At 44.9% G+C, this 25,263-nt stretch overlaps 1 protein-coding gene across 3 annotated transcripts in view; it reads right to left on the bottom strand.

The window, feature by feature from the left end:
• Positions 1-25,263, bottom strand: part of ADAM17 (ADAM metallopeptidase domain 17) — a 53,031-nt gene that overhangs the window by 4,005 nt on the left and 23,763 nt on the right. Inside the window, exons 6-16 of one of the 3 annotated variants that reach the window (XM_042933709.1) lie at positions 24,557-24,690; positions 21,662-21,751; positions 19,513-19,626; positions 17,319-17,463; positions 17,123-17,211; positions 15,601-15,753; positions 9,556-9,755; positions 8,353-8,456; positions 3,172-3,306; positions 1,485-1,615; positions 1,084-1,162 (exon numbers count right to left, since the gene is read on the bottom strand). In XM_042933709.1, coding sequence (XP_042789643.1) covers positions 1,084-1,162; positions 1,485-1,615; positions 3,172-3,306; positions 8,353-8,456; positions 9,556-9,755; positions 15,601-15,753; positions 17,123-17,211; positions 17,319-17,463; positions 19,513-19,626; positions 21,662-21,751; positions 24,557-24,690 — 1,374 coding nt within the window. Of the gene's footprint in view, positions 1-1,083; positions 1,163-1,484; positions 1,616-3,171; positions 3,307-8,352; positions 8,457-9,555; positions 9,756-15,600; positions 15,754-17,122; positions 17,212-17,318; positions 17,464-19,512; positions 19,632-21,661; positions 21,752-24,556; positions 24,711-25,263 lie in introns of those variants that run through there. The other 2 variants (XM_042933710.1, XM_042933711.1) reach the window with 2 other exon arrangements.

Below are 25,263 nucleotides of genomic sequence, written 5' to 3'. Positions count from 1 at the left end.
CCAGCGTTGTGTCAAATGCCACAGACTGTTCGTCAGGCGGTACTGCTGAGAAGTGTCATCGCAGACAGAGCCCCGACACGCTTATTGAGAAGAACAGATTACATCACACGATGCTCCACACAGTCCCTTGAGTGATGGCGAGGGACTAATCACATAGGAGACTCCTACTCGTGCTGCTGACTAACAGGACAAAGTTGGTGCTTTCTGGGTTCTATTTTTGTGACGATGAATGATGAACCCTGCGGGACAGAACACACTGCTGCTTCTGCAACATCTGAGGCCCACTGTTAAAATAAACGATGCTTACATCGAACACGACTCAGATTTACAACCCATAGCACTGAACCGTGCTTATGCGGTCACGTGTTCATTTTCTAGGAAAGAAGGAAACCAATATTTGACTTTCCTGGTCTGAAAATCTGCGTATCCACACTACACAGGGGGAGACCCGTGAGTCCATTTTATCTTAGCTGACAAACATGTTTCAAGACAAAAGCTGTGAGGGGCACCTGGGTGGTTCAGTTGGTTAAACTGATGTCGGCTCAGGCCGCGATCTCATGGTTCGTGAGATGGAGCCCCCCCCCACATGAGGCTCTGCGCTGACAGCAAGGAGTCTGCTTGGGATCCTTTCTCTCCCTTTCTCTCTCTGTCCCTCCCCCACTTGCACACACTCTCTCAAAATAAACATTTAAAATAATAATAGTAGGGGCGCCTGGGTGGCTCAGTCGGTTAAGCGGCCGACTTCGGCTCAGGTCACGATCTCACGGTCTGTGAGTTCGAGCCCCGCGTCGGGCTCTGGGCTGACGGCTCAGAGCCTGGAGCCTGCTTCCGATTCTGTGTCTCCCTCTCTCTCTGCCCCTCCCCCATTCATGCTCTGTCTCTCTCTGTCTCAAAAATAAATAAAAATGTTAAAAAATAATAATAATAATAATAGTAGTAATAATAAGACAAAAGCTACGAATATTTCCATCTTCTGTTGCCAGACGAGAGCATATGAATCTGAAAGCACACTTTTCTAATGTCATCATTAGAACTGAAAGCAGCTCAGCTCTACGCAAACAACCACCCAGGGAAATCACGTACCAAAAGTGTTGATGCTCAACTGGTCAATGAAGTCCCAGAATCGCTCGATGACGTCCTGGACTCGTTTCTCACATTTGCCCTAGGACCGGAAAACAGTCAATTTTACAATCAGTGGAGGAAAATACCAAGTAATTAACGCTCACCACCTAAAACCAACCAACTTTACCGAAAAGGCCGCCCCAGGTCCCACCCGGTCTCTGGACTCAGGGTTCTGGCTATGGAGAGAGTGCTCGGGTTTCCCGGGCTCGGCTGCCTCCTTCCACAGACAGACAGACAGACGTGCGGGAGAGCGAACAGCGGGCGCCAAAGGCACTCCTTCCGTTTGCAAAAGCAAATCTTTGCGATATAAAAACTGCCCACCTGACCGTTACAGAAAAAGCTGAACAGAAGGAAACACTCACATTCATGTCACAAAATCCCACCGTACAGGGCTTTCCTTTCCTCAAGAATAAGTTCTTTTGTTCGGCGTCCACATAGGGCACGCACCGGCCCGAGGGGTCCCGGCAGCACACCTTGCACGAGTTGTCAGTCTCTGAAACGGAACCGGGGACAGCGGGAGTCCGGTCAGGGACAGGGCGCTCCTCCCGTCCCTCCTCCCCGCCCCCACCCCCACGCCCAAAGGGAAGCAACTCCACGCATTTTTCATTTCAACAGCAAACGATCCCTAGTTCAGCCCCAAAGAGTTAACTTCTGAGTTCACGCTCCCGGGTCCTCAGGCCACAAGGTAAAAACAATTCATTCACACCCAAGAGTTTCCTTTCTTTAAGGGATTAAAAGCCAACTTATTCTACTTCAGATCCTTCATGATGCTACATGTTTCCCTTTATCCCAACGTTCTTATTACACTGCTTTCGATCCTTCCCTTCTCAGTTTGAAATACTCCTTGCACAGCCAAGGCTCCAGTGAGAAGCCAACACACTGTGACAGAAGGGGCCCACTGCAGATGTGAGTCACCCGCCGTGTGACCAGAGCACGGCTCGTGGGGTGATGGAAATAACGCCACCACATAAGCCACGTGGCACAGACACTAACAGCGGAGATGCCCAAAAAGTCACCTGGCGGTGTAACTCGGGACGGTACTTGACCCGGAGGCAGCCCATATTTACCCTTACTTGGAGAAACAGAAATTCACTAGAACACACAACAGGCCAAACCGCCTCAATGGGGAAAGAAAAACCTTTTCATCATTCCTTCACTTATCGAGCATCTCCTGGGCATTTACTATGTGTTCTTCCGGGGCATCCCAAGCCTTTGCCACACACTCGATAAATGATTTGTTTGACATCTACTGTGTCAAATACCTTCCTTATTCATTTCTTATTCCACCTGGAGGAGGCCCTTACTCCACTGTACGGATGGTGAGTTCCCAACCTGGCGGTTTTGACTTCTGGGGGGTTCGGAAAGCAATAGAACTCTCTCAGGTGAGGCAGGGCGGGAAGGCTGGAGCCCAGTCAGTCCCCGAGGCCCCTTCTCAGACCCAGGAGTTCCAAAATAGAAGGTGGAAACCTGAGGACGAGTGTCTTGAGAGGCCAGCATGATGTCACCAGGCATAGCTAAGCGGGGCCCTTGTCCCAGACACCCGGCAGCGGGCCCAGCCTGTTGACAACAACGAATACCCTGCCAGGGTAAGGTCCTGGGATGGGCTCTCCCCGGTTGAAGCCTTGAAGGTATCGCACTTCACTGCCCGTAAGATGCAGACGGCGCCAGCTGCGCTCGTGGGGCGTCTAACATGGTGCGTGCGTGTGTGCGGCGAGGACAGACCTCCACCCACCCACTCAACCGCAGCAAAACTCCCTCCTATCCCACCCCTCAGCCTGCACCACCACGTGGTCTGAAAACATCGCGAGAAGGAAGGCCGACCGACAGCACGGTTTTCATAGACCAGGTAGAGGGGCGAGGACCTGAATCCAGAGAGCTCCGTCTCCCAGACCGCCCTTGAGTTTTCCCCGACTCTGGCTGGGTTCTCACCGCCGCCCTGGCCGGGGCGAGCGGCTAATCCTGCTGGGCCCCCGAAGGGAGGGACAGGGCCCGGCGGACACAGGCCATCTTCCCTCCGGCGGCGAGGACGCAGCATGGAGATGCGCTCACCGTTACACGCACAGGACTCCAGCCGCTGCTCCCTCTCACAGAAGGGAACGCACTTCCCGTCTTTACACTTGCCAAGATCCAAGCACACCGTGTCATCCGCGGCGTTTCCGGGAGGGGGGCACTCGCTGCTGTTACCTGGAAGCACACGACGAGCACACAGGTCACGGGGAGCCACGCGACCACCGGTCCTACGGGGCAGGCCCGGGATTCTCGCAGGTCAGCGCCGCACCGCGCCTCACCTCACCAAGAGGAAAAAGCGACCCACGGGGCGGGACGCCGGCAGCCTGTATCCAACCGGCCGATAAACACCGAGTGCCTCGGTGGGTACCGAGCACCCCGCGGTGCGAAGTCTCCGTGCTCCCAAACGTGCGCACTCAGTCTCCCCGGCCTCCCCTCAGCCACTATTTCACATTTTGCTTTTACTTTTTCTTTTTCCGTGTTTGTTTCTTTTTGAGAGAGCGAGTGAGCAACAGCATGCGTGTGCACTTGTGCACGGGAGAGGGGCAGAGAAAGAAGAAAACAGAGGATCCGAAGCAAGTTCCACACCGTCAGCACAGAGCCCGGTTTGAGGCTCGAACCCACAAACCAGGCGACCGTGACCTGAGCCGGCTGGGCACTTCACTGACTGAGCCACCCAGGCAGCCCTGCTTTTACCTTTATGTCGTGAAACACAACTACGTATAAAAGAATATACACAGGGGCGCCCGGGTGGCTCAGTCGGTGAAGCGGCCAACTCTTGGTTTCAGCTCAGGTCACGATCCCGCAGTGTGTGCGATCGAGCCCCGCGTCGGGTTCCGTGCTGTCAGCGGAGCCTGCGTGGGATTCTCTCTCTCTGACCTCCCCTGCTCACGCTCTCAGTCTCTCTCAAAATAGATAAATTATATATATACATACACAATAACATCCACACGCTACCGAACAAACATTAGAGCCGTTTACTTGGACTGAAAAGCAAGCTTGGGGAAGGCTCACAGAAGCGGCCGGCCAGGCCCCTCCAACCTCACCAGCGACAACTCCCGAGCCCTCACGCTCAGCCGCCTTCCATTTCTTCACTGCTCCAAGGTCTCTCACCACAGAACCTTAACGAAGGCTGTCCCGTCCACTTGGAATGCCCCGAATGCCCTCATTTCCATCTCTAAGGGAAAGGGCTGGTTCTTACTCCCCCTTTAAATCTGGCTCACAGACCGCCCTCGGACCTCCCCTCCCGGGGACCCTCGCTTTCACCCCCACTGTGCTCCGTTGCTACAGCTACAGCGACTTCTGTCCTTCAAGCACACATGGTGCAATTCACATCTACTTGATGATGTGCTTTCTGTTCCCCTCACAGAATGGGAAGCTCCACGAGAGCGAAGATCAAACCTCTTAATGAATCCATTTATATCCAATCCCTATCACACCATAAGGACATCACAAATATCTCTTAAATGAATCAATGATTCTTAAGGACAAATAAAAGCCACCGAAGGATGTTAAACTCCAGTGAGAGGATGGAATGAGTGACTCATTCTGGAAAGTGAACAGCACGAGCACGACACGAGAGAAACTGCTGCAGGAAAACAATGGGCGGGGACCAGAGCTGGAGGCCTGGCCTTCCCACGGGGGGATGGAACCGACCCACCAAGTCAGTGCGGCAGTGACACAAAACGCAAAGGAACCTGCCCCGTTTCGTTAAGTGCCCGGGATACACCCCAGCCTAACTCGGGTGCGCCACACCTGCCTCTGGTCTCACGGAACCCTTCGTGGGCGCCGGGCATTCGGCGTCCACGGGGCAGGCATGTGACAGGCCTGCCGCTGCGGAGCGCAGGCTGCGAGGAAAGCACAGCAAGCGGTGAAGGGGGACACTCTGCACTGTCACCGTGTTTTCGGTCTACGACGCTGCCCTGAGCAGATATGTAAAAAATGCTTCGCGACTATCTGTCAAACGCCTGTTCTCAAGAGACTGGTATCAGAGTAGCGACACAGAGGAAGATCCGTAAAGGCACAGTGTCACCTGTCTCACTGGGCTGTCCCGTTCAGGGTGCGTCAGAGCTAGCAGGTAGGGCAGTGCGGCAGGGAGGGGCCCGGGGAGGGGGTCGAGAACTTCCCGCCTAACGAGATGGCAGGTGATGCGACGCTGCTGGTCGGGGATGGTGACCTTGTAACGCGCTCACGCTCCGCGAGTGCTGCTCCACAGAAAATACCAAGGAGACAAAAGGCTACTTGACGAGAATGAACCGAGTTTTTCAAACTGCTTTGCTTATGCTTATTGAAAACGCTTTTCTGAATCTGCTTTATTATTATAATAAAGACAGAAACACTGAGCACAGCTAGAAAACGCTGATGTAAACTTGACTGAGACATTCTGGCTCCTGACGTGGCAGATGGCCGGCACGCTGACAGATCTCAGAATGCAAGAATCGCGAGTGCCGTCCGATAAAATGCACATTTAGGAGTTCAAAGAAAAACGGAAATGAGACAAAACTGCACTAGAATGGTTATGATCAGAAAGACAACCCGTGCTGGTGAAGGTGTGGACGGACAGAAACCCTCAGGTGCCGCCGGGGGCGGGGGGGAGCATAAAATGGTACAGCCGCCGTGGAAATCAACCCGGCAGCTCCTCAAACGATTCAACAGTGACCACGGGACTCGGTTCCGCTCCTGGGCACACACAAGGGAAAGGAAAGCATATGTCCACACAACACGTGCACACAGGTGTTCACGGCAGTATTCACGAGAGCCGGAGGGCGGAAAGAATCCAAAAGTCCGTCAGGTGATGGCGGCCCATCCTAGGACACCGGGACGGGATGCAGAGCTGGGAATACACGAAGTACTGACACGGGCTACCTCATGGGCGGATCTCGAAAACGTGATTCTGAGTGAAAGATGCAAGAGGCCACACACTGTAGGACCCCACTTACACGAAACATCCAGAACAGGCGAATACACAGAGACCAAAAGTAGATTACTGGTTGTCCGGGGCTTGGGAGGGATGAGGAGGTTCGGTGACGGCTAGAGGAGACAGGTTTCCTTTCGAGGCGATGAAAATGTCCTAACACGGAGCGTGGTGGTGACTGCACAGATGCGAATACGTTAAAAAACACCGAACTGTACACTTTAAATGCGTGAACAGTATGGTATGTTCATTATATATATATTTTTTTAATGCAATTGGTTTTTTTTTTTATTTTTTTTTCATGTTTTGTTTATTTTTAAGACAGAGAGAGACAGAGTGTGAGTGGGGATGGGGCAGAGACAGAGGGAGACACAGAATCCGAAGCAGGCTCCAGGCTCTGAGCTGTCAGCACAGAGCCCGACACGGGGCTCGAACTCACGAACTGTGAGATCATGACCTGAGCCGAAGTTGGACGCTTAATCGACTGAGCCACCCAGGCACCCCTCACTGTATCTCAATAAAGCTGTTATGAGAACCAAACCAACCAACCAAAAAACACAGAAAGTTAAAAAAATAAAAGAATGGGATAGATACACCAGACAAATAGGAACAAAAAAATCTGGGGTAACTGAGTATCAAATAAAACATTAAGGTCAAAAAAGTCACAAGGGTCAAAAAGAAACATTATATACTGGGTAAAGGAAGAGCAGATCATGAAAATGTAGACAGTATGTCCAGTTACGTACCTAATAACATAGTTTTGAAAATTTTTAAGGAACTGACGGAACTGAGAAAATATGCATAGTTCATATAGATAGCTTACAGATTAGCTCCAGGTGGATTAAAGTCCTAAAGGTAAACGGTAAAATAATGAACCTAATGAAACACCGTGGAAAATATCTTTGTAACTGTCCACAGTTCAATAAAATACACACCCCGTCACAACGGCAAGATCTAATTATTAAAATCAAAGTTGTGTTCCAAGAGGGGCACCTGGGTGGCTCAGTCCGCTGAGCATCCAAACTTCAGCTGGGGTCATGGTCTCATGGTTCAAGAGTTCGAGCCCCCACATCAGGCTCTCCGCTGCCAGTGTGGAGCCTGCTTCAGATCCTCTGTTCCCTTCTCTCTCTCTCTGCCCCTCCTCCACGCGCATGCTCGCTCAAAAAAACACATAAAAAGTGTTCCAAGAAGGACAACAGATAGGAGGAAGGCATATACAATGTTTAAACCGCTTGAGTTACACAAGAATTCCTTCAATCAACAATAGCAAAAAGACATAAAACCCAACTTTTAAAAATGGACTAAACAGGGGTGCCTGGCTGGCTTAGTCAGTAAAGCATGGGACTCTTGATCTCAGGATCGTGAGTTCAAGCCCCGGAGCCTGCATTAAAAAAGAAAAAAATTTGGACCAAGTATATGAACTGGCTATTCACAAAAGGAAAATTCTGAATGGCTAACAGATCTAAGAAAATGTTCAAGAAACATGCAAACAGGGATGAGAGATCACGTTACACTCATCAGATTGGCAAAACATAAGACACCTGGACAATACTGAGGGTTGGCAAGGACACTGGGATGCAGGACTCCGCACGCACTCCTGGCGGCACTGACACACCAGGACCGCCGTTCTAGACATCAATGTTCTGCCGCTTTCTGTAGCCAAGCAATTCCACTGCTGCCCATGTACCCAGGAAACTCTTACAACACCTGGAAGACATGTGTGACGACGTCTGCTGTAGTCCTATCTGCAGGATCCAGAGATGAAAGCAATCCAAGCCATCACTTAGTGAACAGCTGAGTACGCTAAATACGTTAAATCATACACGTCAACTCAGCAGGTGCCACAACGATGAACTATGTATAAACACGGATACAGACATGTAGACAAAGACGTACAGCATTACACAGATGATTAAAAACATGGCACTGAGTTTCAAAAAAGATCTAAAGTAGAATATCATTCTGGCATGTTAAAAACACCCATATACACAGAATAACACTACACGAACTTTCAAGGAAATACACACGGCCAGGCAAATACGAAACACATTAGGACACTGCCCGGGAGAGGAAGGGGACGATGGGGACAAGGTGAATGACAGGGAAGTAACGAAAAAAAAAAAAAAAACAGAATGGGGCTGGCAAAGACCAGTGACAAGTGTATCTCAAACTAAGGAGTATGATTAAAACAAGCCTGCACATGAGGTTTATGAAGGGTTGTTTTCATCTCAATGAAATACAATGCGGTTTCAAACACACGCACATGCTCACTTGAGCACAGTATCCCGAGGAGCCCCGGGGGGACATACCTGTGCAGTAAGACACGCCTTTGCAAGTAGCATTAATAGCCTCCTGGCACTTCTTCTGGGCAGTCTCGAACTGACAGTTTTTACAGCAAGGACTGTTCCTATCACTGCAGAGGGAGAGCAGACGGGACAGTCCAAGTCAAACATCAGCCCCGCGGCACACACTACGGTCATGTCACAAGGTCCTGAAGATCGCAGGGAAGGCCTGTGGCTGGGTCACCCAGGCCTGCGTGCTGCGCCCCCCCAGGTGCTGGTCCACCTGCATGTACTGACGGCCCTTCCTACTATGGTGTCAGGAAGCAGTGCAGACAGTAAGTACAGACAGGCCCAAGGTGACTCATCCTTAAAACACCTTGGTGTCCTTGGTTTTCATTAACTTAGTGTCATAATTTCTTAAAAAAGGAAGACATGGGTCTGCAAGGCAACCGTGGTAAGGAAGCCAGGCAACCAGAGTCCTAGTTCCCATCAAAATTTACATCAAGGGCACCTGCATGGCTCATCTGGTTAAGCATCCGCCTTTGGCTCTGGTCATGACCTCACAGTTCGTGAGTTTAAGCCCCACATCGGGCTCACTGCTCTCATCACAGAGCCCCCTCTGAATCCTCTGTCCCCCCTCTCTCTGCCCCTCCACCACACATGCTCATTCTGTCTCAAAAATAAACACTTTTTAAAAATCTTTAAAAAAAAAAAAAAAAGATTTTACAACATCAATATGTTCATAGTCAAATCCGCTATTCACCAAGTTTTCCCCTTGTACTGCCAAGCCAGGCACTGGTCATAAAAATGGAAACACAGGTACCTTCTAATTTGTAACCTGCCTCCTCCGTATTTAGCTTAGGCCATTAAACAGTAATCTCTAACATTATTTTATTGGAGAGAAACACAAGAATTAATTTCGATCTCAGGAGGACTGTCATTCTGTGTCTAATATTTTATCACTATGAAAGAATGTAGCCATGAAATCACCTCTCTCGTACATCTGTTTCCTTAGAAAAGACTCTCTGAGCTATGAGATGCGGAATCAAAGAGTACACGAGGTTACAGATTTTGTAACATAAAGTCAAACTGCTTTCCAGAAAGCATTTTTCTTGCTGTAACAAGGACAAAAAGGACAAACACACGTGCAAGCGCGCGCACACACCCTTTCACGATTCCAAAGCCCCTGCGTTTTCCAACTGCTCTTCCCCCACAGCCACGTGCGCTCACCTGCACTGCACACCCTCCTTGAGCATGCATTCGCTGCTGCAGCAGGTGTCGTTGTTCAGGTACATGATGCCAGGATCGCACTCCTCTCCTTCGTCCACCCTGGAGTTCCCACACACTTTGTTGCTTCGTTCTTGGAAACACTCCTGGGCCTTACTTTCAATGGTCTTATAGATGGACTGCTTACTGCAGTTTGAAAACATCTTGAAAGAAAGAAGGCCACAAAGGACCCAAAGTAACAATAAAAATGCATTCCCACGTAGTGTTCGTGTTTCTTCCCTAGAGACAAACTCTCAATGTAAAAGCCACAGTCAGAGCCACCTTGAAGGCATGTCAAGTTCCATCACTGTCTCCTCAAAATGCCAGTTATATGGAATCAAGTTACCTCCCTGAGTAGGGGGCTAAAAGCTGGTGTGGATTTGGGTAAGAGCCTAAAAATTCTTCACAGGCAGGCTGTACAGTGAGACCGTGCATCCCAGCCTGTCCCTCGAGAGGACCAACAGTCTGGCTCCACCAGACTCTACGCTGTCCTGTCCCCAGGCATGGCACCTGACACCGCCACAGTGCCAGTGAGAATTAGGAACACACCATCATCTTCCAGGACATAACGATTCGGGGATGCCGCGAATTTCTGATTCACCTCCTTCTCTTTCCCTGCCTATGGGTATGAATGACCCATGTTTAAAGTTTTTAGGGGCGCCTGCGTGACTCAGTCGGATAAGTGACCGACTTAGGCTCAGGTCATGATCTCTGGGTTCGTGAGTTCAAGCCCTGTGTGGGGCTCTCTGCTGTCAGCACAGAGCCTGCTTCAGATTCTTGGGTTCCCTCTCTCTCTGCCCCTCCCGTTTGCAGACTCTCTCTCAAACATAAATTAAAAAAAAAAAAAAAAAAACAACAAAGCTTTTAAATAGCTGAGCATAGTCAGAGGCATGAGATTACCTTACATATGGTCTACTAAAAGATTAAATCCCAAATTGTAACCTAAACATTCACATGGATCCCCGTGATTTTAACAATTTCTTTGTGATTTCTACAGTTGACCAGTATCTCAAAGGAAGCCTCTACCCTAGTTCCCCCACCATTTTCGGTACAGAACCATGGAAATGGCCTTCTTATAAATTTGGGGATTTTTTTTACCAGGAGCTCTAAAATGGAGTCCATTTTGCAAACCATCTGAAATTAGCAAGAAAAGGAGCAGGAGACCTGAGGAAAATTTAGTGCAGTTTCTTGAGGGAAGGTCTCCACAGTTGCTGCACTTTTGCTAAAATGGCTTCACTTTCTCCCTAGAGAAGACCATTCCCTTGAGGAGCAGAGAACACAGGACCCTCCAAAGGTAATTGTGACCACCGAAATCAGATGACAAAAGGATTACTTTTATTTATCTCTTTATCTATTTATTTAACTTATAAATGTTTATTTATTTTTGAAAGAAAGTACGAGCAGGAGAAGGGCAAAGAGAGAGGGAGAGACAGAGAATCCCAAGCAGGTTCCGTACTGTCAGTGCAAAACCTGATGCGGAGTTTGAACTCACGAACCATGAGATCATGACCTGAGCTGAAATCAAGAGTTGGACGCGACCAACTGAGCCACGACTGAGCCCTGAAAGATTACTTTTAGAAGATATTCAAGACCTTATCCCTTGAACAGAAATCCTAACTGGGCTTTTTTTTTTTTAATTTTTTTTAATGTTTATTTAGTTTTGACAGAGAGAGAGGGAGACACCGAATCCAAGGCTCCAGGCTCTGAGCTGTCAGCACAGAGCCCGACGTGGGGCTCGAACCCACGGACCGTGAGATCATGACCTGAGCCGAAGTCGGACACTCAACCCGACAGAGCCACCCAGGCGCCCCGGGCTTTTTTTTTTTAAAGGATTTTTGGGGGCGCCTGGGTGGCTCAGTCAGTTGGGCGTCCGACTTCGGCTCAGGTCATGATCTCACGGTCCGTGGGTTCGAGCCCCGCGTCGGGCTCTGTGCTGACAGCTCAGAGCCTGGAGACTGCTTCAGATTCTGTGTCTCCCTCTCTCTCTGCTCCTCCCCTGCTCATGCTCTCTGTCTCAAAAATAAAAACATAAAAAAAAAAAAAATTAAAGGATTTTTTTTTTTTATGGTAAAGATTTTTATTTTATAGTAAAAGTATTTGTTTTAAATAAAGATATTTAAGGGGTATTATTGCTGTCTAGCCTCAGGCGGTTAGAATTTGCTGGGTTTATTCACGAGCACTGCAGATCCATGAACTCAACTTTAGAAGTTCACTTATGGGAGATGAGATCATAAGTAATTCGAATGGACACCGAAGCCATAAGAAGAACTCCTCACTAACTTATCAGAGCCACACCTGAGCAGCAGGGCCCCTCGGCAGGGCTCAAGGGGAATGTGGCCGTTGCTCTGGTCTCCCCTTTGTGGCCTCCACGCTCCCTGAAGACCTCTGGCCTTCTCTTTGCATCCTTCCCACACTCTCTCCTCTTGTGCCAAAAATCCCTCAGGCCATCTGGCCACACAGAAGGCCTGCCGCACAAGTCACTAGGCCACATGTCACTTCTCAGCAGCTGGTCTGCGGGAGGTGCCAGGCCCTGTCTTTTGAGGTCGAGGAACCTGGAGCCCTTTTAATCTAGTTAAAAACATTTTTATTAAGGAATCGATTTAAAATGTAGATTAGAAGATAACCTAATATATTTTTACAAGTTTGTTAGTTGGGTAAACCAAACTAATAGAAAATACGCAAAATATGACATGCTTGGAACAAAATAAATAAATGGATAAATTGTTTTTGATAGACTAACACCTCTTTTTTTGTCCTACACTTTTTTTTTCTTTTATTTTTTAACACTCGTTCATTTATGAGAGACAGAGAGCGTGAGTAGCGGAGGGGCAGAGAGAGAGGGAGAGACAGAAAATGAAGCAGGCTCCAGGCTCTGAGCTATCAGCATAGAGCCCAATGTGGGGCTCGAACCCACTGACCGCAAGATCATGACCTGAGCTAGTTAGACGCTCAACCGACTGAGCCACCCAGGTGGCCCATCTTTTCTTATTTTGACTTTTTAAGTAAGCTCTACATCCAGCAAGGACAGACCAACACTTCCTGAATTAAAAAACAAAAGGCCTGGCCAGGCGCCGTTCTCATTAGGAAGTCCTTCCCGGGCCGCTTGAAGAGCTCGTGGGGAAAGTTCACTGAGGAGAACTTGTACAAAAAGAGTCTGCCAAAAAGTAAGACGATTTCCCCCAAAACACCGACCCCATCCTCGTAACAAAGAAGCAAATGACTACAATCTAGAGCGCACTGTCCAATACTGTAGCCACGAGCCAAGTGTGGCTCCGTGAATTTATTTTTCCTCACCACGTACTTCACACTTATAGAAATGTTCACTCACTGGGAATGCAAACTGGTGCAGCCACTCTGGAAAACAGTATGGAGGTTCTTCAAAAAATTAAAAATCGAACTACCCTATGACCCAGCAACTGCACTACTGGGTATTTATCCAAGGGATACAGGTGTGCTGTTTCGAAGGGACACATGCACCCCCATGTTTACAGCAGCACTATCGACAATAGCCAAAGGATGGAAAGAGCCCAGATGTCCATCGATGCATGAAGGGATAAAGAAAATGTGGTATATACATACAATGGAGTATTACTCGGCAATCAAAAAGAATGAAATCTTGCCATTTGCAACTATGTAGATGGAACGGCGAGGTATTATGCTAAGTGAAATGAGTCAGAGAAAGACAAAAATCTTAAGGCTTCACTCATATGAGGACTTTAAGACACAGAACAGATGAACATAAGGGAAGGGAAGCAAAAATAATATAAAAACAGGGAGGGGGACAAAAACATAAGAGACTCTCAAATATGGAGAACAGAGGATTACTGGAGGGGTTGTAGGAGGGGCGATGCGCTAAATGGGTAACGGGCATTAAAGAATCTACTCCTGAAATCATTGTTACGCCATATGCTGACTTGGATGTAAATTTAAAAAATAAATAAAAATTAAAAAAATAAGTTAAAAAAAAGAAATGTTCACTCGTCATGGACAGAACAGTATTGTCAACACCCACATGCCGCTCACCAGCTTCTACGAGGACCGACTCACGCCTTCATGACTCTTCTGTACCCTCACCACTTCCCCTCTGCCCTCACACTGGTTTGTTGTTGTTGTTGTTTTTTAATAGCTTTAGTAAGACGTATTTTACATATCACAAAATTCACCCATCTCAAATGTACAAGTCAACGATTCCCAGTCACTTTATCAAGTGGCGTGGCCATCACCACATTGTGGACATTTTCTTGCCTCCAATAAGATCCCTTGTGTCCTTTTACAGTTAATTCCCATTCTTACCTCCAGCCCCAGGCAATCACTATTGAATTTAAATAAAATAGAACTTAAAATTCAGTTAGTCTCTCCAGCTACATTTCAAGTGCTCAATGGCCACATCTGGCTAGTGGCTACTGTATTAACACAGAATATTGCCATCATCCCAGAACCTTCTACTGAACAGCCCTGAACTACAATGTACATATTCAGAAATGCAGAGACAACTCAGAAAAATGGAGGAAAACTCAACAGGGAATGTGATAAGTCGGAAGAGTAGGCAGAAATGAGGAGGGAAAAGGGCCTCCGGCGCGAGCTATCAGGCAGAGGAAAAATAAAACTTCAGGTGCAATGCAAAAGAAGAGACTGTTTATACATAACAGCCAAGGAAAAAGAGGACAAAAGAACATGAGAAAGACACTTTCAAAAAAGCAGGGCCGGGACCAGGGAAACACAAAAATAACCTGGTCCTCTAGCTCCATGCCAGGCTCTAAAGAGCCAAGTGCCGGCTCAAAAGAAGAGTCAGGAGAAACACTTCACCGTCTTTCCCGGGTAGAGCCAGCCAACTCTCACTCAGCAACAAAACCAGTATGTTTTCCTCATTATGCCTCATGCTGTTTAACACCAAGTAAAATGCAAGAATCAGACACCGATGAACACTTTCAATTCAAACTCTAAGTCAGCCACAGCCACTCTTACGGTCTCTCAAGAGGCTCACAGTACCCCATGCCAAGGACTGGTGTACTCTCAAAAATCCTAGGAGCCAACTGTTAATTTAGTTACTCAACAAACTATTATATGCCAGGTACCCCTACTAGGTACTGGAGACAGAGCTGTGAACACGACAAGCACAGGCCTTTCCTGCGGGAGGCTTATACTCTGTCAAATTACGGATTGTGTTGAAGTTTATAAAAACATGCAGGGGCGCCTAGGTGGCTCAGTCAGTTAAGTGTTTGACTTCAGCTCAGGTCATGATCTCATATAGTTCATGGGTTTGAGCCCCACGTCAGGCTCTGTGCTAACAGCTCAGAGCCTGGAGCCTGCTTCAAATTGGGTCTCCTCTCTCTGCCCCTCCCCAACTAGAATTCTGTCTCTGTCTCTCTCTCTCTCAAAAATAAACATTAAAAATTTTTTTTTTAAAAACCCATGCCAGGGGCGCCTGGGTGGCTCAGTCAGTTGGGTGTCCAACTTCGGCTCAGGTCATGATCTCACAGTTCGTGAGTTTGAGCCCCGCATCAGGCTCTGAGCTGATAGTTGATAGCTCAGAGCCTGGAACCCGTTTTGGATTCTGTTGTCTCCCTCTCTCTCTCTGACCCTCCCTGGCTCACACTCTGTCTCTTTCTCTATCGAAAATAAACAAATGTTAAAAACAAAACAACAACAAAAAACCATACCAATTGTTAAGTACTGTAGACTTAAAATGAATGACAACTTGTATAAGAAATGACAGGAAATTTTTAACTTGCACCAGACCTTGCCATTTAGACCTCCAATACAAGCCATTACTGTCACTGATTTTCCATATAGCCCAAATCAACATATGATTAGCTTTGATACCAGTCGAAATGATAGCTTTAACCAGATCTGATGGACCATGTTTCACTCTCAAACACACAACCAGGTTTGAGGGGACTTTGTAATTTGCAGCTCCATCCCTAGAACTGAATGCTTTACTGGGCTCTCATTATAATTAAATATAGCCTCTTTCTTTCCTAACCTTAAAAAGCTCCAAAAGATACACACCTTATTGTTCTCGTGATCTCCACTCACCGCTATGGGATACATAACATATTTTCCTCCCTGGTCCTCATTTGGGGCACATTCCGCTAGGCCATCCGGATCATGTTCTGCTCCAAAATTGTGTCCCAATTCATGAGTTGTAACCAGGTCAGCTTCCTTAAGGATCGTGCAAAGAAAACATTATTTCCTGACACCAACCATCAGCTGCATTGGCCAGCTAGGCCGTGATTTCTTAAATGGGGTCTTGATGAATGCGATCAACGACAGAGTATCAGTTGGACTGTGGGAGTTGGGAGTGTCTGGATTGAAGGGCCCAGCACAGTGGAATAAAATACCTACACCAACTATAACATCGTAGCCAAACTACCAGCGTATCAGATTCGTATTTCCGATCAATATCCATTCTCCCCTTCCTAATCCCACTCCGGTGGCAATACACTCAACTAAAATAAACCACCTTTCCATATTTCCTTGAGGGCAGGTCAGCCTCGTGACTGGTTCTGTCCAGTGGGATATAAACAGAAGCCAGTGGGTGGGACTTCCACAGAGAAGCTTTTAGAAAGGGACAGACTAGGCTTTGTCCTCCTTTCTGCAACACAGAAGAGAACCACCTTGTGAGCAGGAGATGATAAGCAGGAGGACAGAGGCCTGTGCTCAGAGTGGCTGAGTGAAAACTGGAAACATCCGGGCTCCCTGAGGGCATCACCGAGCTGCTACAGCACCCACAGGATGCTATCCATGACCTTGTCGTTGACTGAGGCAAATACCCCTATTATTTAAGTCAATGTTTATTGGCTTTTCAGTTGTATGGATTTGCTGGAATGTGCCTTACCCATTCCTAATGGATCTATCTGGGCAAAAACAAGATCCTAAAATCTTCTAGAGGAAAAAACTGGTCACATACAAAGGATAAAAAATCGGAATGACTTCAGATTCTAATAGTAACACAAAACAGTAGAAGATAATGGAGCGATGCCTTCAAGCACTTAGAAAACTTAATTATCAATCAAATTTAAGAGTAGGGTAAAGACATTTTCAGATATGTAAAAATCTCAATTTGCCTCTCACGTATGCTTTCTTAGGAAGCTCTGGAACATACGCTACACCAAAATGATGGTATAAATCAACAAAGAGGAAGAAGATGAGGTTCAGGAAATGACGGAGTATGGAGAGGTCTTCAAATGACAGCTACACAGCAGGACCAGGAGCCTAGGAGCCACAAGATGAAGAGTTCGGGGCAGGGCCGGGGCGGGGAGTGGGGGGGTGGGTGGGTGGTGGTGTCTTCAGGAGAAACAATGGCCCTGGGTGGGAGGGTCTCAAAAGAAATCTCACAGGTAATTTTATCTTTTCCTTTGTATTTTTTATTTTCACATTTCCCACCAAAACACATGTTATATTTTTAGGTGGAAACAAACTAACAAAAGCATGTATTACTTTTCTAAAAGATACCTACGTAAATATATAAAGTTGAGGTTCTACCACAATAAACTCAAAATCTATCCTTTTAAAAAATAAGAGAACATACCTTTGTAAGGATGGTTTTACCATAATTTTTTGTGCTGGTCAAACCACTATTCAAATAGATATTCTTCTTTCCAATTGGACTATAGTAAGCTAGAGGACAAAGGAAACAGAGACAGATTGCTCATTTAGCACAGAACTACAATACAATCTACTCAGTCTGCCATTCTCACACAGCCACACAACAAATGGAAACTTACCCTTTGGACAAACACCTCCGTGGCTGTTTGCTCTGGGAGAACCGACGTAAGCTAATCCAAGAGTTCCCATATCAAAATCTTGATAGGTGAAAAGATGTGCGAGGCAGACTTTAGATGCTTCCTCAGCTATATCAAAGCTAAATTGCTTTAAGAAAAAAAAAGCATTCTTAATTAGATTAACAATGACATCAGACTAAAAGACGTTTCAGCCCGACACCGGGGAACGATAACATACGACTGACTGCACTTCTGCTTCAGCCCACAAAACTGAGTACAATTACCTACACTTCTCACCCACCTGCACACATTAAGGAACAGAGTGCTGTCTAGTCAAGGAGGAGGGTATGACAGGGAAGAGCTTGGCAGCTTTTGAGAACAGCTCAAAACTAAGAGGGCTAGTGTGCAGACATGCAGCCTGGCCCTGAAGACATTCCACTTCTGTCAGTCTCAGTGCTTGAATATTCCCTTGAGGAGATGTAGGACCTCATACCAAAACAGATCCCTCTAAAGTATTTCAAGGATTCTATTGGTTTTATAGGGTTTTTCCCCCCTATTTATTTTTGGTAATCTCTACACCCAACGTGGCTCAAACAACCCCAAGATTAAGAGTCGCATACTCTTCTGACTGAGCCAGCCAGGTGCCCAGGTTCTGCAGGTTTTTCTTTCTTTTTTTTTAAGTTTGCTTTGGTTTTTCAGCCTCCAGAACTATGAGAAATAAAATTCTGTTAAGCCCCCTCGTCTGTGGTGCTTTGTTACTAGTAGACCTAACACACTAACTCACTTGGTGAGCCTCTTTAGAAGTCAACAGTGCTAGGGGCGCCTGGGTGGCCCAGTCAGTTGGGCGTCCCACTTCAGCTCAGGTCACTATCTCACGGCTAATGGGTTCAAGCCCCGCATCGGGCTCTGTGCTAGCAGCTTGGAGCCTGGAGCCTGCTTCGGATTCTGTGTCTCCCTCTCTTCCTGCCCTCCACCACTCATACTTATCTCTCTTTCTCTCAAAAATAAACAAACATTAAAAAAAAAAGGGGGGTGGGAAACAGTGCTGTCTCAACCTCTGGGATGGCAGTGAAACACAGCAGATAAGGCATGTAGGGTACTATACGATGAAGCACTCTATCGATCTCAACTTGGATGAAGAGTTGGGAATATCCTTTAATTCAAGCTTTGAAAACTTAATTTTTGCCTTGTGAGACTGATGAGCCATGCTATGCATGGCCTAACCCATGGAAACTATTAGATAAATAAGCATTGTTAGAAGCTGCTGAATTTGCAGTAATTTGTGAGAGCAACCATTGGACACCAATACACTTACTAACATATTAAAGATTACTATCACTTCACAGAAGGCCATTTTACCACAAAGCAATAGCATATACAAACCCAAGACACTGAAATCATGTGGTAAAAAGGATCAATCATCCCTGTCAAGAATCCAAATGGCAGAAAATGATTAGGCTACCTTTAGATTTATCACCAGAATAAAGACACAAAGATTTTTATTTTTTTCCAGTGTTTATTTTTTTGAGTGAGAGAGACAGAGAGCAAGCAGAGGAGGGGCGCAGAGAGAGAGAGAGAGAGAGAGAGACAGACAGACAGACAGACAGAGACAGAGACACAGAATCCAAAGCAGGCTCTAGGCTCTGACCTGTCAGCACAGAGCCTGATGTGGGGCTCAAACCCAGGAGCCGTGAGATCGTGACTTGAGCCAAAGTTGGCTGCTTAACTGACAGAGCCACCCAGGTGCCCCAAGATACAAAGATTTTTAAATCCTGTAGAAAACTTTCAGATCTCCAAGTTATATTTCTACCAATACACTGTCATACTGTTTGACATATCCTGGCCTAGGAGATCTACTGATGAGTTTCAAAGAAACCTGCACAAAACGGTGTGCAAAAAATGTACATATTGGGTATCCATCTACTTTCTGAAGTCCCAATACTTCACTAGGTTCTCAAAGATACTAAGTTTAAGAAGCACCACTCTCAAGCATTTTTCATTTTCATAACTTTTTGGCCCATTGTGCTGTCTGCCCGGCTGTAGGGGTGAGGTCACTGCTGGATTGGGCGGGGGGGGAAGCTGCTCCTGATTTTCAATAACCTTTGTTGATGTGCCCCTTCATTAATGCAGACACACCTTGTGTATTAGAAACCAGAAAGGACGCTCACAGGGTCCCACTAAGGATTCCACCACCTACCTCTAGCAACATCTTCACATCCCAAGCATCCTTTTCTTCATTTGGGTAACTTTTTGCCATGTTATAGTGCCTTTCACCAGGTTTCACATCTTGTGGAGACTTGAGAATGCGAATCTATACTTAAAGAGACGATACACTTAGAACACTTCAGAAAAAAGTCAGAAGACTCTGGAATAATACTGCATTGTTTTAGCTATTCAAAATAAGATCACCTACCACTCTAGAAACAATGTTTTAAACCCAAGTTCCATAAGATTCTTCAGCTCTAATATTCAATGTTTAAAAACAAACTGAGAAGCATATGGTATGGAAAATATGTAGGTCAATGAATGATTTATCAATTTATAAATGTGCTTCTAAACTCTTACTTCCTTGGCATTGAGGAGGGCACCTGTTGGGATGAGCACTGGGTATTGTATGGAAACCAATTCGACAATAAATTATATGTAAAAAAAATTCTTACTTCCTCTATATTTGGTCTGATAAAATGAGAACTTGGGTTCTATGAGCCTAAAATATTTATTCCAATATAATCAATGATTCAGAGACACAGAACAATTACATGTCTATCATTGCAGAGGAATAAAAGATTGTAAAGGACAGGGGCTTTTCCTTGCACATACAGTAAAAATTCATGTTAATCCTGCTTTAATAAAAAAGGGAACAAAGGGTTTTCTCCAAAAGAAATGAAACGTTATCAACTGGTGAGTTTGTTTAGGAAAAAGAACTAAGCCATGCTCAGCTCAGCCGTTTCTGGCCTCTCTTCCGGATCTGGCTGCCTGGACAGAGTGTGTATGGTCTGCCACCAAGCAGTAAGCTCACAGGGGAGGGCTCTGCCTCTGCGGCTTTGGTGGTAGGTGGTCAAGATCAATTCTGGGATGAAATAGAGGGAAGCCCAGTGCAACTGCCCAGCTAAACCACATCCTCCAACCCAAGTGTCATCGTTATCATAAAGCTGAGATTTTTATCTCCTATACTGCACCTATTTTTCCAAGTGGTTCCAAGTTCTTAAGGCAAAAAAGGAGTTTTATTTCTTGGTTCCCTAAAACTTGAACACAATGCAGCTGTTTTAAACAAGTGAGGCAGCTTTCTATGTACCATAACGGAATAATCGCCAACATATTCGCAAAATGAAAAAGCAAGGTGCAAGAGTAGAGCAGACCACCATGTGTCAAATACACACATACACATACACATGCCATACATGCACAAAGTACTTCTAGAACGATACTTATGAAACTCGTGACATGGATGGCTCTGGGAAGGGGCTGGTTTGACAGTGGGCAGAGGCTGAAGAGACTTACTTTTCACTGGCTTTTGTACCATGTGTATACATTACCTATTCAGATAATAACTTAAAAGAAAATGCAAAACAGTAAAAGAGAATGGAAAAGGGAAAAATAATTCTCTTAGTTTTATACAAGTACTACAAACGTTTAACATTTATAAAGTATAGTATGATGCATGATTTCTAAAGTTTTTTTTTTTTTTTAAAGCTCTAAATTCTAGGCTATAGAACCTATAAGAATATAGTTAATTTAATACAAACAGCTTGGAAAAAATAAAGATAATTTACACATTAAAATGTCTGTCGAAAGCAATAGCTGATTTCAGAAATCTTTTTAATCAGTATTACCAATTTAACACAATTTTTACTGCAAGATAAGATGACATTGAGACATCATTGCTGGACATACTCCATTGACAGACTATAAAAAATCAGAAGATTCTGGGGAAAAGAGACCCACTGGTTCTATAGGCATAAATGCCTTACAAATGTACACAGTATTTTTGAATACATTTTCTAAGGATTCAGCAGTATGTATCGGCATTCTGACTAAAGATGCAAAGCATCATCAAAAAAAAGTAAAACAATGAAGAGGATAAAAACAATAAATTCTGAGAAAGAAGAAATCACAGCAATGTAAAAAAAAGCATTCTGCCTACAACAAGCCTAAGAACAAAAAACTTCACAATCTATAAATAATTATTTCAAAACGCTGCACAATTTATTAGATAAAAATCACTGGCATTTGAAAATATTTAAGATCAGAATCTAAGATAAGCTTCTGGACTCTGAATACAAGTGACAAATACTTAGATGGCATCACTCAGCTGAGTAATAAAAGCCACATCCGTTGGTAAGTACCTGCTCGATCTGTATTCCGTAACCTTTAAAACCCGCGTTGTCCCATGAAGTGTTCCGATAGATGTCATCAACTCTGTCAATAAGCTCTATCTGTGTTTATAAAAGAAAGACATGCATATGTTTACTACGCTTTGCAATGTAATATAAATTTTGTCGGGATTACAAACGCCAGTTTAGAGAAAATGTCACTGTGAAAGTTTCCACCAATGAGAAAACAAGCATTAAGATGTTATTCTTGGGGGGTGTGGGTGGCACAGTCAGTTGAGTGTCCAACTCTTGATTTGGGCTCAGGTCATGATCTCACAATTGACAAGTTTAAGCCCCGTGTCGGGCTCTACACTGACACTGTGTAGTCTGCTGAGGACTCTCTCTCTCTTTCTCTCTCTCTCTGTCCCTCTTGCGCTCGTGTGTGAGCTCTCTCCCTCTCAAGAATAAACTTAGGAAAAAAAAAAAGAAGTTAGTCTTCATCACTGACAACACTAACAATGATTCCTAGCCGCAAACATACTGCTACCAGAACCAAGAAGTGGTACAGTTAGGGGTGTCTGAGTGGCTCAGTCCCTTCAGCAGCCGACTTTGGCTCAGGTCATGATCTTGCGACCATGAGTCTGAATCACACAGACTGTGTTTCTGTCTCTCTCTGCCCCTCCCCTGCTCATGCTCTGTCTCTTTCAAAAATAAATTTAAAAAAACATTAAAAAAAAAAAAAGAAATGATACAGTTAATCTCAAATTTTAGGTTATCAATTGCATATGGAACCAAAATATCAAGTAACAGACTTTTTTAAAAAACTGCCATTCCATTCAACCATAATACTGAAAGTTCAAAGTCAATCAACGTACCTAAAATATTCCCTTCTAAGAAGTAGGCTCTTCACTCTAGTTTTTAGCAAGAACCTCAAATGTCTTTCTCGGAAAGGAGGAACCCAAATAGCCAAGTTATGGAAAGAGCCCAAATGTTCATCAACTGACAAACAGATAAAGAATATATGATATATGTATGTATGTGTATGTATATATATATATATATATATACACCTCATATATACATATAATGGAATATTACTTGATCAAAAAGAATGAAATCTTATCATTTGCAACATAAGTCAGAGAAAGATTAATATATGATTTCACTCGTGGATTTTAAGAAACAAAACAGATGAACATAGGGGAAGGGAAGGAAAAATAAGATAAAAACAGGGAGGCAAACCATAAGAGATTCTGAAATATAGAAAACAAACTGGGGGTTGCTGAAGGCATGTTGTTGGGTTGGGGGATGGGCTAGATGGGTGATGGCACTTGCTGGGATGAGCACTGGGTGTTGTATGTAAGTGATGAATCACTGAATTCTACTCCTGAAACCAATACTACACTGTATATTAACTTGGATTTAAATAAAATTTAAAATTTCAAAAAGAAAGAAAGAAAGAGAAAGAAAGAAAGAAAGAAAGAAAGAAAGAAAGAAAGAAAGAAAGAAAGAAAAAAGGAAGGAAGAAAAAGGAAAGGAAAGGAAAGGGAAGGGAAGAAAAGAGATGAGGAGCAGGGACAGATACTGCTCAATCTATCCCCGACCCTCCCTGGGCAAACCAGCACCAAGGACCAGGTAAAGAGATGGACAGAGGAGTGAGGCTCCACGTTCCTCCTTTCTTCTGTTCTCTGCTTTGGGAAGGGAGGCAGACAAAGAATACTGGGGGAGGAGGGTCAAGGATGATTCAAACTACGTAAGAACAAAATGCTCATTACCCATCTTTTCCTCAAGGAGACTATTCTATTGTTCAAAAACTAGCCAGATGAGGTTTGTTCCAGTAACTGCGAAGCACATTACAGATCTAAGAAACTGTTCTTTGCTTATAGTAAGTGTAAAACTAAAAAATACAATTTCTAAGACTAGACCTCTCATTATATTCACATTGTGGTATAATGAACAAAAAAAGGAAATTAAGATCTTTTAATACAAAACCCGTATTGAGAAAGGAGCTTTTTCAAGAAAGAATCTCAATTCGGAACAAGAATTACAGTGACTTCACACACTACTCCTACTACCCTCATAATAAATTCTTTCACTTGACATTGGAAGGGAAGGGAAAGAAGGGTGAGGGAGGGTACAAATGAAACACAGAGAACGGAACAAGCAAGGCAGTGAGCAAGGCAATGAGAAAGGCCTAGGCTCTTGGATCATGAATAGCTGTATTCTCTTTTATTCCCTCAACAACAACATTTTGTCAGTGCCCAGTTATCATGACGAATGAGATCATAGCAACAAAAAATGTCAATGAAATAGGATTCCCTTGGCTTTTCAAATTATAACAGTAAAGGCTTAAAAACCCATGTCAGTACTTCTGTAATCTTTCCTTTGAATCTTTACAGTTAGGACCTTGTAAATCCCATCTATTCCACGTACTTATATTCCAACAATTAGCTATTTTATACAACATGAAACAAGCAGACCATCTCCTCTGAAATAAACATAGAGGCGAAGAACACACAGAGGTTCATACAAATACTTTTTTTTCCACTCTGGAGCATACATCCATACATGAGTCACCAACAGGATCACGGCCATTATAGCAGTGATGTTTCCAGAAAGTTCACTTGAACAGAAGGGAAGCCTATGTTATGAACTCTTCCTAAACCTAATTAATATGCATAAAAATTCTCTTGTGCAGAAAAGAGTAGTTCAAAGGTAAAATGGGGTTTCAAATATTTGAAACTAGAATCTCTACAGAGTAATGTTAAGAACTTCAGAGAGCTCCCAGATATTTTAGGAAATGACAGGGCATCTGAAACAAATCTTGTTTCATCACATTTCACATCACAGCAGTCTTCTCTCGGACGGAATTCGCCTACCTAACTGGGTCTTTGTGTCCAGTGACCTGATGCAGTATCAGATACTCACCAAGTAATTTGTAGTTGTGCTCTCTTCCCCTCTGCCCATGTATTTGTAAAAGCGATGATCTGCTACCACCAACAATTTACACGTGTTCTTCATGGGATTAGGGTCAGCTCGTCTCTTCACCCGATGAACAAGCTCTAATATGAATTTGTATGCACTATTAAATCAAAATTCATCAAAACAAGGAGTTTTTTATAGTAACGCTTTAAATCTAGCATACTTTTGAAACAAACATTATTTGTGCTCAGTATCCTTAAAGATATTTTAAACAAAAAAACAATTTGGAGGAAGACAGAAAAATGAAAAGTCATATGAGGTTTTAAAATCATAGGGGCGCCTGGGTGGCTCGGTCAGTTAAGCGTCCGACTTCGGCTCAGGTCATGATCTCACGGTCCGTGAGTTCGAGCCCCGCGTCGGGCTCTGGGCTGACAACTCAGAGCCTGGAGCCTGCTTCAGATTCTGTGTCTCCCTCTCTCTCTGACCCTCCCCCGTTCATGCTTTGTCTCTGTCTCAAAAATAAATAAACATTAAAAAAAAAAAATTTTAAATCATAGAATTCAGGGACGCCTGGGTGGCTCAGTTGGTTGGTTAAGTGCCGACTTCAGCTCAGGTCATGATCTCACGGTCCGTGAGTTCGAGCCCCGCATCGGGCTCTGTACTGACAGCTCAGAACCTGGAGGCTGCTTCATATCTGTGTCTCCCCACCCCCA

Source organism: Panthera leo, chromosome A3, assembly GCF_018350215.1.
Source record: "Panthera leo isolate Ple1 chromosome A3, P.leo_Ple1_pat1.1, whole genome shotgun sequence".
NCBI classification, from domain to species: domain Eukaryota; kingdom Metazoa; phylum Chordata; class Mammalia; order Carnivora; family Felidae; genus Panthera; species Panthera leo.
This window is presented reverse-complemented; position numbering and strand designations above follow the sequence as displayed.